Source organism: Lithobates pipiens, unplaced genomic scaffold (genome assembly GCF_037356315.1).
Source record: "Lithobates pipiens isolate NorthernLeopardFrog02 unplaced genomic scaffold, aLitPip1_a1.2 Scaffold_16, whole genome shotgun sequence".
Classification (NCBI taxonomy): domain Eukaryota; kingdom Metazoa; phylum Chordata; class Amphibia; order Anura; family Ranidae; genus Lithobates; species Lithobates pipiens.
In genome coordinates, this window is record NW_027507748.1 from 250,761,169 (window position 1) to 250,774,866 (window position 13,698).

Genomic DNA, 13,698 nt, shown 5'->3' on the forward strand with positions numbered 1-13,698 from the left:
GCCCACGAAGGGCAAGCAAGCCTGTATATCTCAAAGTGCAGGAACTGGTTAATCCACAGGGGGTGTGCAAACATATTTCCCATTTTACTCTCTCTCTTTTTTTTTTTATTTATTATTTATATATATATTTTTTGTTGTGTTTTTATAAATTTATGGTGTAATACCATTCCGGGACTGTATCTATGTCACACTTTGTGTAATACTCCCCTTGTGGGTTTATGCTATTTGAATCCTTTTAAAAAAAATGTTTCCGGTCTGCTAATTAATAAAGCTTATTTTTTGAACCTAACTCTTGCGACCTGGAATTACTACACTATGAGATCTTTTCTATCTCTCTGAGGATACACTAACCTACTATCACCAGCCCATTGGAACTTCTCTGTGCATCGAGGAAGGAGAAAAGGGTGGAAGTTTACTCTCTGGATTTCTTTTCCCTGTGGATTAACCAGTTCCTGCACTTTGAGATATACAGGCTTGCTTGCCCTTCGTGGGCATAGGGATTCGGTGAGTGGGGAGCTGAGGGGGTGAGCACGGAAGTCACCTGAACTATATGTTTGAGCACCAGTCACTTTAAACTACACCTGTCTGAAGATAGTATATACTACTACCCTGCTATAATTACTGATGTGGACTTCACTTATTATTATGTTCCTATAAGGACGTCTAATTAATACATTTTTATGGACTTTTTTCACTAAGCATAACACATTTTTTGTTTTTTCTGTACACATATATTTTTACATTTTTTATATATTTTCTTCTCTTTATATGATTATGTGTGGATTTGGAGATTAATATTACTTATTATTATTTATTCTGATTTATATCACTTTTTGTCTTTGGCCTGTGATTAGTCTGCTTACACTGTGTACATGCTTATATTAGTGAGATATAGTGATATATATATATATATATATATATATATACACTTATGATTTTATGGTATGTTTGTATACACTTAAATTTTATGGTTGCACTTGAATCCCTTCTAGTACATTGCAGCTAGTACTGCAGATTCGTCTCCTGTACCACTATCCAGGGATTAGATTAATTAGTATCGGATTTATGCTTCTAAGTGGTATTTTCTGATAACTATTTACCTTTAGTCTATAATTATACGGTTTGCTCGTAGTCTGTCCTGTTTATTCCTCTCTTTATGTCCTTTTATTAGTGGTCGCTGGGGGCATTAATAGTCATTTGGATTTTTCCAGCTTTCTGGGATATATATATATATATATATATATATATATATAGATATATATATATATATATATATATATCTATATATATATCTATATATATATATATATATATATAACATGTATTTATTTATTTGAGGTAGCGCCTGAGCCCCTTTAACACATTTTGACAACTGCTACAGCTCACGACCCTTTATGTAGGACTGTGAGGTATAGAGGCGGCAATACCTGTTCTAGTGTTTGTTGGTTTTTGCTCTGTTTTGGTGTGTTTACGTATACTATTATAGCGTGGTTCTGGTTCTCTGATCTTCTTTTAAATTTTCACATTTACAATCTGTATAGGCATTGTGTAATAAATTCAACTCCATTCTTAAACGTGTTTTGTTAAACATTTCTGATCTTAATTTAAAAACTTCCCTCAGTATATTTGTGCATTTTTTTTTAATAGAGGACTTTACCCATTAAATCAGAACCAAGCCACCTGGGGACTCCAGAAGCACATGCCATAGCGTGCAAATATGCACTGCATATTTGCACATAATGACACACTTGCCACTTAAATTTGTCCCTTTTCTTCCTTGGAATCATCTTCTACGCCAAGGTTTTATTTGGCGATTGGGTGGCCAGTGATTGAACTTCCACACATGCATGGTGGAATAACTAGGGTAGACACTACATGTGCCGTAGGCAGCGTACAAAAAAACAAAAAAAAAAAAACTGTTGGCAAACAGTCTACCTTCAAGCAATACTAGTTTTAGAATGACTATAAAAGACAGATAAAGATCAATCTCCCAATGGCATTTGGGATGGTTATGAATTAAATGTAACATTTGTATCTTTACAATGTATAAATTACCTCCTGGCAGAAAATATGGTCAAAAACAATTCAAACAAGAATATGCAAGCAGTATGGTTATAAGTTGTGCAACAAGTTACGCACACTCATAGTGAAACTATGATTAAAACTACTTTCTATCAATGAAGCATCATTCAAAAAAGATTGCGTGTCTTTCGGCATCACGATATACCCAATAATTTGCTAAAATTCAATTGTGCCATGTCCTGCCACTTCAACCTTATGCTCTGCTTGGCACATATTTGAAGAACCTATTGTAATTTGTAAAAAATGCAGTAATCTTGCATGTCTTAAACGCCAGACAAATACTGGAGTGTACTTGTGTTTAAACACTGAATTAGTTATATTGTCCTAAAGTACCCATGTCCTGAGAGAATGAACATCTGAAAAAACAATGGCTAGCTGTTACATTGACCTAAGGCTTAAATACTTTGAGGCCGCGTACACACGCGGGGACTGTTCGCCCAACTTTGTCCGTCAAACAGTTTCAGCGGACAGTCGGCTCAAAATTAGCATGGACGGACTTGCCCACACACGACGAACGAACAGTCCGCTGAAACCGTGCGCGATGACGTGAACGGCACGTACGACGGGACTAGAAAACGACGTCCTATACACTGCAATGCAAACTTCGGCGTGTAAATCCTTTCTGAGCATGCGCGGAACTTAGTTTGACGAACAAGCCTACACACGAGGGGACTGTTCGCTGAAACAAAGTTTCAGCGGACAGTTTTTCGGAAACAAACTGTCCGCTGAAAGCCCACACACGAGCGGACTGTCCGCCGAAACACTGTTCAGCGGACAAAGTTGAGCGAACAGTCCCCGCGTGTGTTCGCGGCCTAACGCACAATAACCAAGAATATTGCATCAAAGTTAGAAGTCCTCATCTGTATTCTTTGTTCCAGGTCAGCAACTCAAAGTATTAAAGCCTCTAACAGCCATACAAACTAGCAATGGCAGCAAATTTCAGATTTCCTTTAAAAAAAAAAAAAAAAAAAACATTCACATGAATTGAAAGAGGTCTGCTTCTAGAACCTTTTCTAGTAGGCATGTTGCTTTATGATAAAGCTCCTTACGCAAGATTATGTGCAAAAAAGTGTCCTAAACTCAAACACACCCTAAACTCAAATACTTTAAGTTGAAATTCATTATACAGTACAAATAAGAAAAATGAGGAAAACCACACCGTGGTCTCAGCTAATCTCCCTTCCCCAAACCTAACATCCTAGACCCTCAGGTTCACCATCTTTGCAGTATAATTTTACCATCACAATTCTACCTTGTATTTGTTAACAATTGCCACCATATCTTCTGCTACAGTGCAGCTGTAACAATCTGTAAAACCTTAACATTTGTGGCAGGCAAGAAGCATAGGAAATACAATGCTGCTAGGCTGATTAATATAGTATGGAGACGTGGAAAGCCGTGCAGTTAGGGGGTTCTTGGGTTCCTCCATTTAGCTCTTGGGAGGAATCAATTTTATTTTTCCTTCCATTAAGTCCAACAGTGTATAGCCAAGTTTTAGAAACTGTCCAACTTCAGGCGAGGAACTAATTTTTAATATAGCAGTGAAAGTCCATGTTTGAAAAGTATTTGCATAATTAAAATGAAAGCAAATTTTGTGTAAACATTAAAAAACATGCATTTAAAAGTTTCAGCACCTTTAACATATAAAGTAAGCAAAAAAGGGACAAACATTTTTGATACAGAAGTATTAACATTTTTTACACATCTTAAATATTCTTTCAGCAGTTTGACTGACAACAAATTGCAGGTGGCAACGGTTTCCTGGTCGGGGGAGTAGGCGGGATTGGAGACTAATAAAACATTTGAGGAAAACTGTGAAAGGTTTGGCAGGACACCAGACAAAACGATACCTGCAAAGTTAAAACATATCTGTTCTGTTTTACCAATCCATTAGACACTCCTGCCAAACAGGAGAAAGGGACAGGTCACTGTCCTGTGTAACAGGTTTGCTCAAAGGAAGTAGAGGAAGAAAGTACATTACATGATGTTAAATTGTTGTGCAATTCTATAGAGCCTGACTGGCTTTGCAGTGCACAATCTTTGCCTCTCTGGGAATCAAATTTATGTCATCCAGACAAAAAATAAAAACTAGCAGTATTTTTTTTTTTTTAACCCAAACCTGTAGTTGACTTTATGGGTGATTTTTAAACATATCCACTTTATATTATTGTTTAGTCCACAGTACTTCGTACTGCATTGTAACTGCAGGAAAACATGAACGCACCTTATTTACAATAGACTCTTTGCATTGATTATACTTTAAAGACGATGGCTTACAGACATGCATCCTCATATTCAAGTCAATTAAAAAGGGTTCTTTCACACTGTCTAAAACCCAGCTAAAAAACGACTAAAACATGAATGCATGAATTCACAAAACAATTTAAGGCTGCATAATTTTGCAACTGGTTTGCGATAGTTTCCTTAAAGTGGGGAAGAGTAGGTTTGACCAAAATTATTCACTGTATCTGCATAAATCCTGGTACGGCATGGAGTTCAGGAGTATAGGAAAACAATCTGGAGAACAACCCATAAAAACACAGGTTTTTATGCTGTAAGCACAATTACAATAAAGTTCAAGGACTAGGTGATCATACTCCTGAGCAGAACACACTGTAAACATAAGTCACTTCCTACAACACTGGAAAAATAATTTTATAGCCAAACTACCTACAGAAGTTGGTGGGAAGAACAAATTGCCACTTTGGTGCTCAAACCAGTATGGCAAGTACAGCTAGCTAGAACTGTGCATTATAAACATGCGCAAAGCAAAAAAAAAAAGCCTGGGCTGTACAACGTTTCCACCTCTCCATACAGTAGGGCTAACAGTCTGATTCACTGCAAACCTACAAATACAAAGTGGATGCCATCATGTGGAATCTTCCAATGTTTTGTTAGACTCTTGATTGCAACAAAGGCGGTCCATTATGCCTTGCAACATTGGCTGTACAATGCCCAAGAGAGGGCGTTGAGAAGGATCCCCATTCCAGCATGCTTCCATCAACTTCCAGGACTCCTCATCAAAGATGGCCAACCTCTCTGGACGCACACCTATGGTTAGAAAAAAAAATATCAGGTCCAAAGGGTTACAGAAATACTTGTTACATATTTGAGCAACTTAAACTGAAAATGTGATTAAATAATGCAGAGTTTTTACCTTCTGTTAAAAAACTTAACAAAACGATTGACAGACCCAGACAGATCTGCCTATAGCAGTGATGGCAAACCTTGGCACCCCAGATGTTTTGGAACTACATTTTCCATGATGCTCAACTACACTGCAGAGTGCATGAGCATCATGGGAAATGTAGTTCCAAAACATCTGGGGTGCCAAGGTTTGCCATCACTGGCCTATAGTGTTAAGCTTGATCACTCCCTCTATCCCTTCTGTTCCAAGTTGGTCAGTGAGGCCAACTGTCACATTAGAAGACTGATATAAAGAAGCAGGTCAAGCTTGACATTAACAATATTTGAGAATTGTGTAAAACTATAGCTGCCAATTTTTTGATCTACTGTTTATGTAGTTCCCAGCATAGGTTACTTCTTCCATGTGCACATTTTTATAATGGGTTAAATATGAATTGCTCAGGTTTGTGAAAGATTTACACTAAGCTCAGACTAAACCTTGAGTTATAGGGAATTTCATATACTTTACTTCAGACAAGGATTAAATACAAGTAACCAAATCACAGGATTGTATCTTTTTTATATAAAATAAAAGCAACTTACCTTTTCTAACATTGTTCCATAGATGGTCTTTACTTGAGCATCTTTCAAAGGCCTCTGGAAGTTTTATTGATCCTGAGCATATATACCAAAACAGAATCCCAAAAGCATAGACATCAACTGAATTGTCATATTTGCCTGGAAGACAAGCATAATTGTGTTTGGTCAATACAGCATTATTAAATTGGTCACCAGACACACGTTAAGTTCAACTGCAGGCTCCAAAGCATTATGCATTAAAGGGGATGTAAACCTGATTCATGAAATTTGACATAGGCACATATCTTTAGCGTTTTCTTATCTCTCCAAAGCCCTAAATCCCACGTCTTTCTGCTGCTCTGTTCTTCCGTCATCAGCATGTTAACTTCTGACAGGTTCTCCGACAACGGAGCTAAAACCAGCCTGAAATGTGTCAGGAGGGTGCTATAAACAGATTAGCAGAGAGCTGTTCTGTTCGTGATCCCCAGGGGGTAATATACCTCATCTTCCACCCACTGTTCCCTTGATAAAGGGTCTGAGGTGGGGAGAGGGATCTACCACGCTTCCTATCCCTTTGGATGGAGGATGCAATTAAAGCCTCTAGTCTCTCCTCTAGCCCCAGCAGGGCAGAGGAAAAGGCATCTTCAGTTACGTAAACAGGAGCAGAGATGCCAGCAGCAGCTGCAACTCCCACCAGTCCTGGCTCGCCCTGGCTAGCCACTTCTGGTATTTCAAGAGAAGATGACAATGTGGAGGAATGACTAGAACTCTCAGTGTCTGGGGTTGATGCATTAGATACCTTTATTGAGGTGTTTTGCAACTGACTTTTTTGGGAGGCATAGTCTTAAGCACAAAAGCAGAGGTATTAAATAAAAGCACCACTCACTGAACTATAGTCTAGCAAATGAAAATGCAGCCTGATGCTGAGTGAAATGTGTTCCCTTTGGGAATGTCTGTATCAAACCCACTTACGTGCTCACTGCTCCTGTGCCTTGCCTGCTGGCTCTCAGCTGCAAACTGACAGAGGTCTGTTTTGAGCTCCGTGCCTGCGCTGTGTAATTCACGTGGATGCCCTTTCACATATACAGCGCTGTGCTAAGCCACGCTCCCTCCATCCTCTAACATGCCCCTACATTATTTTAAAAATCTCCCAGTTACTGTGCGGTGTTGTTCAGATCTGCCTTGCGGCAGATTCCACGAGGGAGGGGGAGAACACAGAAGGGGGATACTCATTTGGAAAAAAAAAACCCCATGGAAAGCCGGTGGGAGAAGCTGCTGTAAGGTTTCCCTGCAATTCAGGACACCCCCACCCCCCCCAAATTGCTCCTGATGGCCGATACCCAACATACTGTCTGCTGCTGACACAGTTTAGCTGTGAAGCAACTTAAGGTATGTGCATTTACACCCTCTAGTGGAGATTTTAGGCAATACAACATTCCACTCAGAAGAAAATCCTAGGTGGACTTTTTACAGTTTCTAGGCTTCTTCACTTAGCTTATCCCCGCCGCAGAATACTGCTGTTATCAAATAGATCCTACCTTTATCCATCACGGTGGGTTATGCTTAACAAACCTCCAAGGACTGGTCTCTTTATCAGGGGTCCACTCCCTCCTTTGGACCCATATAGCACCCCGCCAGTAAAAACTTTATGGTAATGTAAGCATGACCAAAGCACTGGGTCATGGGTCCAGCCCTCCAAAAAGGTGTTACAGGCAAAACCTCATTCTTTTAATACGAGGCCCGTGTACCATCCAACTTGGCCTCAGTGGCGCTTTGGATGGATCCGGTCTGTAGAGGCTGTTTAAATCCAGTAAGAATCCCTCCAGCGGAGCTCTTTAGAGCACATATTCACGCGTAACCAACACCTTAGACACTGGCAAAAAACGGAGGTACTCCTGGTAGGAGGAGGGGTTATATAGGGAGTGAACTTCCTATCTTGGTGTGCCAGTGTGCATTCACCTGAAAGTGCCTGTATACCCATATAGTTAATATGGCTCCGTGTCCGGTGATGTACGATAAAGAAAAAAAGTGTGCAGAGAGTTTTTTACGCAAGACATTTTTCAATTTTAGAGAACAGAGTATTCATAGTGGCTTATCTTCCAACAGTAATGCATACATACATTATATAGAATCTTTCTCTCTCTATAGACATACAAACATGCAGCAGGTAAAATAAAAATTTAACATGTCACCATTTTTCTAAGTAAATATATTTGTAAACGTGATATTGACATGAAGTTTTCACCACATGTCGGCAACAACCCATGCAATCCATACATGCAAAGAAACCAAAACAAATAGGTTCAGAAATTAAAGTTGTGTGTAATAAAATGGAATGACACAGGAAAAAGGTATTGAACACATGAAGAAATTGAGGTGCAAAAAGGCATGGAAAGCTAAGACACCAGATGAAATCCATTAATTAGAAAGCAATCCTGCCCCTTCTCAGTGTAAAATATCAGCTGGTTCAGTCTCAACTGATGGGTGTCTAATTACCAAGGTGTCACACAAAAAACCTCATGATGGACAAAAGCAAAGACCTTCGCAACCTTATTGTTGCAAAACATACTGATGGCATTATAGGATTTCTAAATTTCTGAATGTTCCAGTGAGCACTGTTGGGGCCATAATCCGGAAGTGGAAAGGACATAATTTCACTATAAACTGGCCACAACCAGGTGCTCCTCGTAAAAGATTTGACAGGAGTGAAAAGAATTATCAGAAGAGTTGTCCAAGAACCACTTGCAGATATCTTCAGAAAGACCTGGAATTAGCAGGTGCAATGGTTTCAAAGAAAATAAGCAATGCACTCAACCGCCATGGCCTATATGCACGCTCACCATGCAAGACTCCACTGCTGAAGAAAAAGCATATTGAAACTCCTTTAAAGTTTACTTCACAACAGTTACAAGCCTGTAAAATACAGGGAGAGTATAGTCTGGTCAGATGAGACCAAAATTGAAATTCTTTGGATGCCACACTACACACCATGTTTGGAGGTCAACTGGCACTGCACATCACCCCAAAAACACCATACCAACGGTGAAGTTTGGAGGTGGGAACATCATGGTGTGGGGCTGTTTTTCAGCATATGTTACTGGCAAACTTCATATCATCGAAGAAAGGATGAATGGAAAAAATGTAGCAAAACATTGATAATCTGCCAGCAACCACAATGATGGAGATGAAACTAGGATGGACATTTTAGCATGACAATGTTCCCAAACACAAAGCCAAGAAAACTCTCAATTGGTTTTAAAGAAAGAAAATAAAGCTGCTAGAATGGCTCAGCCAATCAATTGACTTGAATCCGATAGAGAATCTATAGAAAGAACTAAAGTTCTATCTGGTGAGCCAACTCAACATTGGAACCCTACAAACCAAGACTGGGATGCCATTAAAGTTAATGTGCGTGTAAAGGTAGGTGTCCCAATACTTTTGACAATATAGTAATTGAGAGAGATATATATACACACACACAGATACACACAGATATACACAGATGTGTGGAAAGGTATTTGCCCCCCCCCCTTTTTTTTTTTTTTTTTTTTTTTTTTACATATTCGTCACACTTAAATTACACAAAGATAACCCGAGTAAATACAAAATGCAATTTTTAAATGATGGTTTCATCTATTAAGACAAAAAAGCTGTCCAAACCTGCCTGGCTTTATGTGGAAAAGTAATTGCCCCCTAAACCTAGTAACTGGTTGGGCACCCTTGGCGGCAACAACTGCAATCATGCATTTGCGATAACTGCCAATGAGTCTTTCACATCGCTGTGGAGCAATTTTGGCCCACTTTTTGCATAATTGTTTTACTTCAGCCACATTGGAGGGTTTTCCATGAACAGCCTGTGTAAGGTCGATCCCAATTGGATTCAAGTCCGGACTTTGACTAGGTCACTCAAAAACCTGAATTTTGCTTTGTTTGAACCATTGGAGGTGGACCTGCTGTTGTGTTTCGGATCATTGTCCTGCTGCATAACCCAAGTGCACTTGAGCTTGAGGTCACAAACTGATGGCCAGATATTCTCCTTTAGGGTTTTCTGATATAGCTCAGAATTCATGGTTACTTCAATTATGGCAAGTCATCCAGGTCCTGAAGCTGCAAAGCAGCCCGAGACCATCATGCTACCATCACGTCTGACTGTTGGTATGATATTAGTATCTATGTTTTTTGCTGGATGTAACGGGACTCCTTCCAAAAAGTAAATATTTTGTCTCATCAGTCCACAGAATATTTGCCTAGAAGTCTTGGGGATAATCCAGAAGTTTTTTGGTAAATGTGAGCTGAGCCTTTGTCATCTTTTGGTCAGCAGCGGCTTTGGAACTGCCATGGATGCCATTTTTGCCCAGTCTTTCTCATTGTTGAATCATGAACGCTGATCTTACCTGAGGCAAGCAAGGCCTACAGTTATTTATATGTTGTTCTGGGTTCTTTTATGACCTCCTGAATGAGTAGTCATGCTCCGAGAAATTTTTGTAGGCCGGCCACTCCTGGGAAGGTTCACCACTATTCCAAATTATCTCCATTTGTGGATAATGGCTCTCCCCGTGGTTCACTGGAGTTCCAAAGCCTCAGAAATGGTATTGAAACCCTTCCTAGACCGATATATGTTTGTTCCTACTCTTATTGATTTTTTTTTTTTTTTTTTAGATTTTGGCGTGTGTGGCTTTTTGTGATAGGTTAGCCTCCTTAACTTTGTCAGATAGCTTCCATTTGTGAGGACTTGCAGTAATCATGCCTGGCTGCGGCAGGTGAAATTTAACTAGTTAAATAAAAGTTTCCTCTAAATGGGACTTTGAAAGGGGAGTATACATTTAATTAGTAAGACATTTAGAAATATGTTTTTAATAGAATAAAGTTAACATGTACAATATATAGCATATGCAAGATGCAAATTCAGAAATATGCAATAACGTAACAGTTGACAACCATTAGTCTGTTAAAAACAGGAACAGAGATACCCAACGCATTTCAAGTCTGCGATACAGGTTCTCCTTGTGGCCTTTCTGGAGTGTGGCGACCGGATGTATCCTGGTCGCCATGACTCCAGACGTGGGATGGCGTCACCCATACGTCATATCAGGCGTCTATGCAAAGATCGATGTGACACCGGTTACCTCTTCTCTCCCTTGAGGTGGCAGAGGCACCAGTGGTACATGATAGTGACTTGACATTCTCCCTCTGGCCCCTCTCCCCTATTTTCATTCTATTATAGGCCTGGTACCTTGCCTTTTGGTGCTGTTGGAGTCTCTTATTGAAGCCAGTGTTTTTTTTTACCACTATTAGGCCCTTATCTAGGTCCCAGAACTCCATAAGAGTAGTTGGGTAGGTATATTTTCTGTTTACTCATACAGATATAGCAAATTTTCTTTTGGCTAACCCCTATAGATTTGGTTCTTATACTAGATCAAGTGTGCTTTTTGCTTCTTTTTCTACAGCGATATCAGTCGCTCTGGGATATACGTGGGGGCTTTTGAGGGGCCGCTTTGGTGCGCCCTTTGTGAGCGACTCCTTGTTGGGTTTTTCATGTTCTTCACATGCAGTCATCTCCATCTCTCCCTGGACCAAAATGGCTAGGACCGTAGCTGCAGAATGTTCCAAGCATTTTTAATCCGGATGCAAGATAATTTGAGTGTTTATGCAATCTGCATGGTTGGTGCACACACAATTTGAGAAATTTAACATTTTTGTGTGTGTAATTTTTCAATGCCCATTACATAGTTAGTTAGGTTGAATAAAGATACCAGTCCATCCAGTTCAACCTGAGTGTCTACAATTGTCCCTATCCCTGCCCTCAAGGAGCCCACAATCCAAGGTCCCCATTCATATACTAGGGCCAATTTTGGACAGAAGCCAATTAACCTACCTGCATGTCTTTGGATTGTGGGAGGAAACTGGAATACCCGGAGGAAACCCACGCAGGCACAGGAAGAACATGCAAACTCCAGGCATGTAGTGTCGTGGTTGGGATTCGAACCAGCGACCCTTTTTTACTGCTAGGCGAGAATGCCAACCACTACACCACTGTGCCACCCATATTCCTATATTTTCCTTCCATCAATAGTAGACATATTCACGTCCTGTTGTAACTACCTACCCCTGAAGAGAACCAGTATCGCAGACTTGAAACGCGTTGGATATCTGTTGCTCCGGTTTTTAACAGACTAATGGTTGTCAACTGTTACGTTATTGCATATTTCTGTATCTGCATCCTGCATATTTTACGTATTGTACATGTTACTTTTTAACTTTATGCTATTAAAACCATTTTTCAATACTGTCTTACTAATTAATGTATACTGAACTTTCAACGTCCCATTTAGAGGAAAATTTTCTTTAACTATTCAGTCTAGGGATAAAGTAAATCAGACAGGGGGCAAATACCTTTTCACACAACTGTATATCCATATCTACACACACACACACACAACAGCATCTCACGAAAGTGAGTACCGCCCCTTGCATTTTTGTAAAAATTTTCTGATATCGCCCAAATAGTCACCTCCGCTCCTCCCAGGACCTCCTACTTTCTAGCTCCCTTGTTGCCTCCTCCCATGCACACTTCAGGACTTCTCCATAGCCTCTCCCATTCTCTGGAACTCCCTGGAGATTCCTGAAAACCCGCTTATTCAGGGAAGCCTATCCCACACCCACCTAAGAACTGTATCCAAGCCACCCCAATCAAATCAACCCACGCAGCCATTATCTTTTGTAATACTACCACCCCCCCTCCCTTTAGAATGTAAGCTCTATGAGCAAGGCCATCTGTATTAAACTATATTGTATCTGATGTGATCTCTACATAGTAAAGCATTGTGTAAACTGTTACCGCTATTTAAATTGTGTATATTATATGCGTCGACACTGAAAATTGACATTTTGTTACAATGTAAAGTAGCAAGTGTACAGGTTGTATAACCGTGTAAATTTGCTGTCCCCTCAAAATAACTCAACACAGCCATTAATGTCTAAACCTCTGGAAACAAAAGTTAGTACACCCACAAGTGAAAATGCCTAAAATGGGCCCAAAGTGTCAATATTTTGTGCGGCCACCATTATTTTCCAGCACTACCCTAACCCTCTTGGGCATAGAGTTCACCAGCGCTTCACAGGTTGCCACTGGAGTCCTCTTCCACTCCTCCATGACATCACGGAGCTGGCGGATGTTAGAGACCATGAGCTCCTCTACCTTCCATTTGAGGATGCCTCACAGATGCGCAATACGGTTTAGGTCTGGAGACATGCTTGGCCAGTCCATCACCTTTACCCTCAGCTTCTTTAGCAAAGCAGTGGTTGTCTTGGAGGCGTTTGGAGACTGGGCAGCAAAGCAATATTTCAACATAATGCCAAAGGGAGGGGGATCATGGTCTGCTTCAGTATGTGAAAGTACATGTTGGCATTCATGGTTCCCTCAATGAACTGTAGCTCCCCAGTGTCAGCAGCACTCATGCAGCCACCGACCATGAAACTCCCACCACCATGCTTGACTGTAGGCAAGACACACTTGCCTTTGTATTCCTCACCTGGTTGTTGCCACACACGCTTGACACCATCTGAACCAAATAAGTTTATCTTGGTCTCATCAGACCACAGGACATGGTTCCAGTAATCCATGTCCTTAGTCTACTTTCTTCAGCAAACTGTGGGCTTTGTGCAACATCTTTAGAAGAGGCTTCCTTCTGGGATGACAGCCATGCAGACCAATTTCATGCAGTGTGTGGCGTATGGTCTAAACACTGACAGGCTGACCCCCCCCACCCCTTCAACCTCTGCAGCAATGCTGGCAGCACCCATACGTCTATTTCTCAAAGACAACCTCTGGATATGATGCGGAGCACGTGCACTCAACTTCTTTGGTCGACCACGGCGAGACTTGTTCCAAGTGCAACCTGTCCTGTCCAG

General features: G+C 40.5%; 1 protein-coding gene across 1 annotated transcript in view; it reads right to left on the minus strand.

The window, feature by feature from the left end:
* Nucleotides 1-3,592: 3,592 nt before the first annotated feature.
* Nucleotides 3,593-13,698, minus strand: part of DSTYK (dual serine/threonine and tyrosine protein kinase) — a 504,571-nt gene continuing 494,465 nt past the window's right edge. Inside the window, exons 12-13 of the mRNA XM_077481291.1 lie at nt 5,812-5,946; nt 3,593-5,133 (exon numbers count right to left, since the gene is read on the minus strand). Of these exons, the coding sequence (XP_077337417.1) occupies nt 4,952-5,133; nt 5,812-5,946 (317 nt within the window). The 3' untranslated portion in view covers nt 3,593-4,951. The remainder of the gene's footprint in view (nt 5,134-5,811; nt 5,947-13,698) is intronic.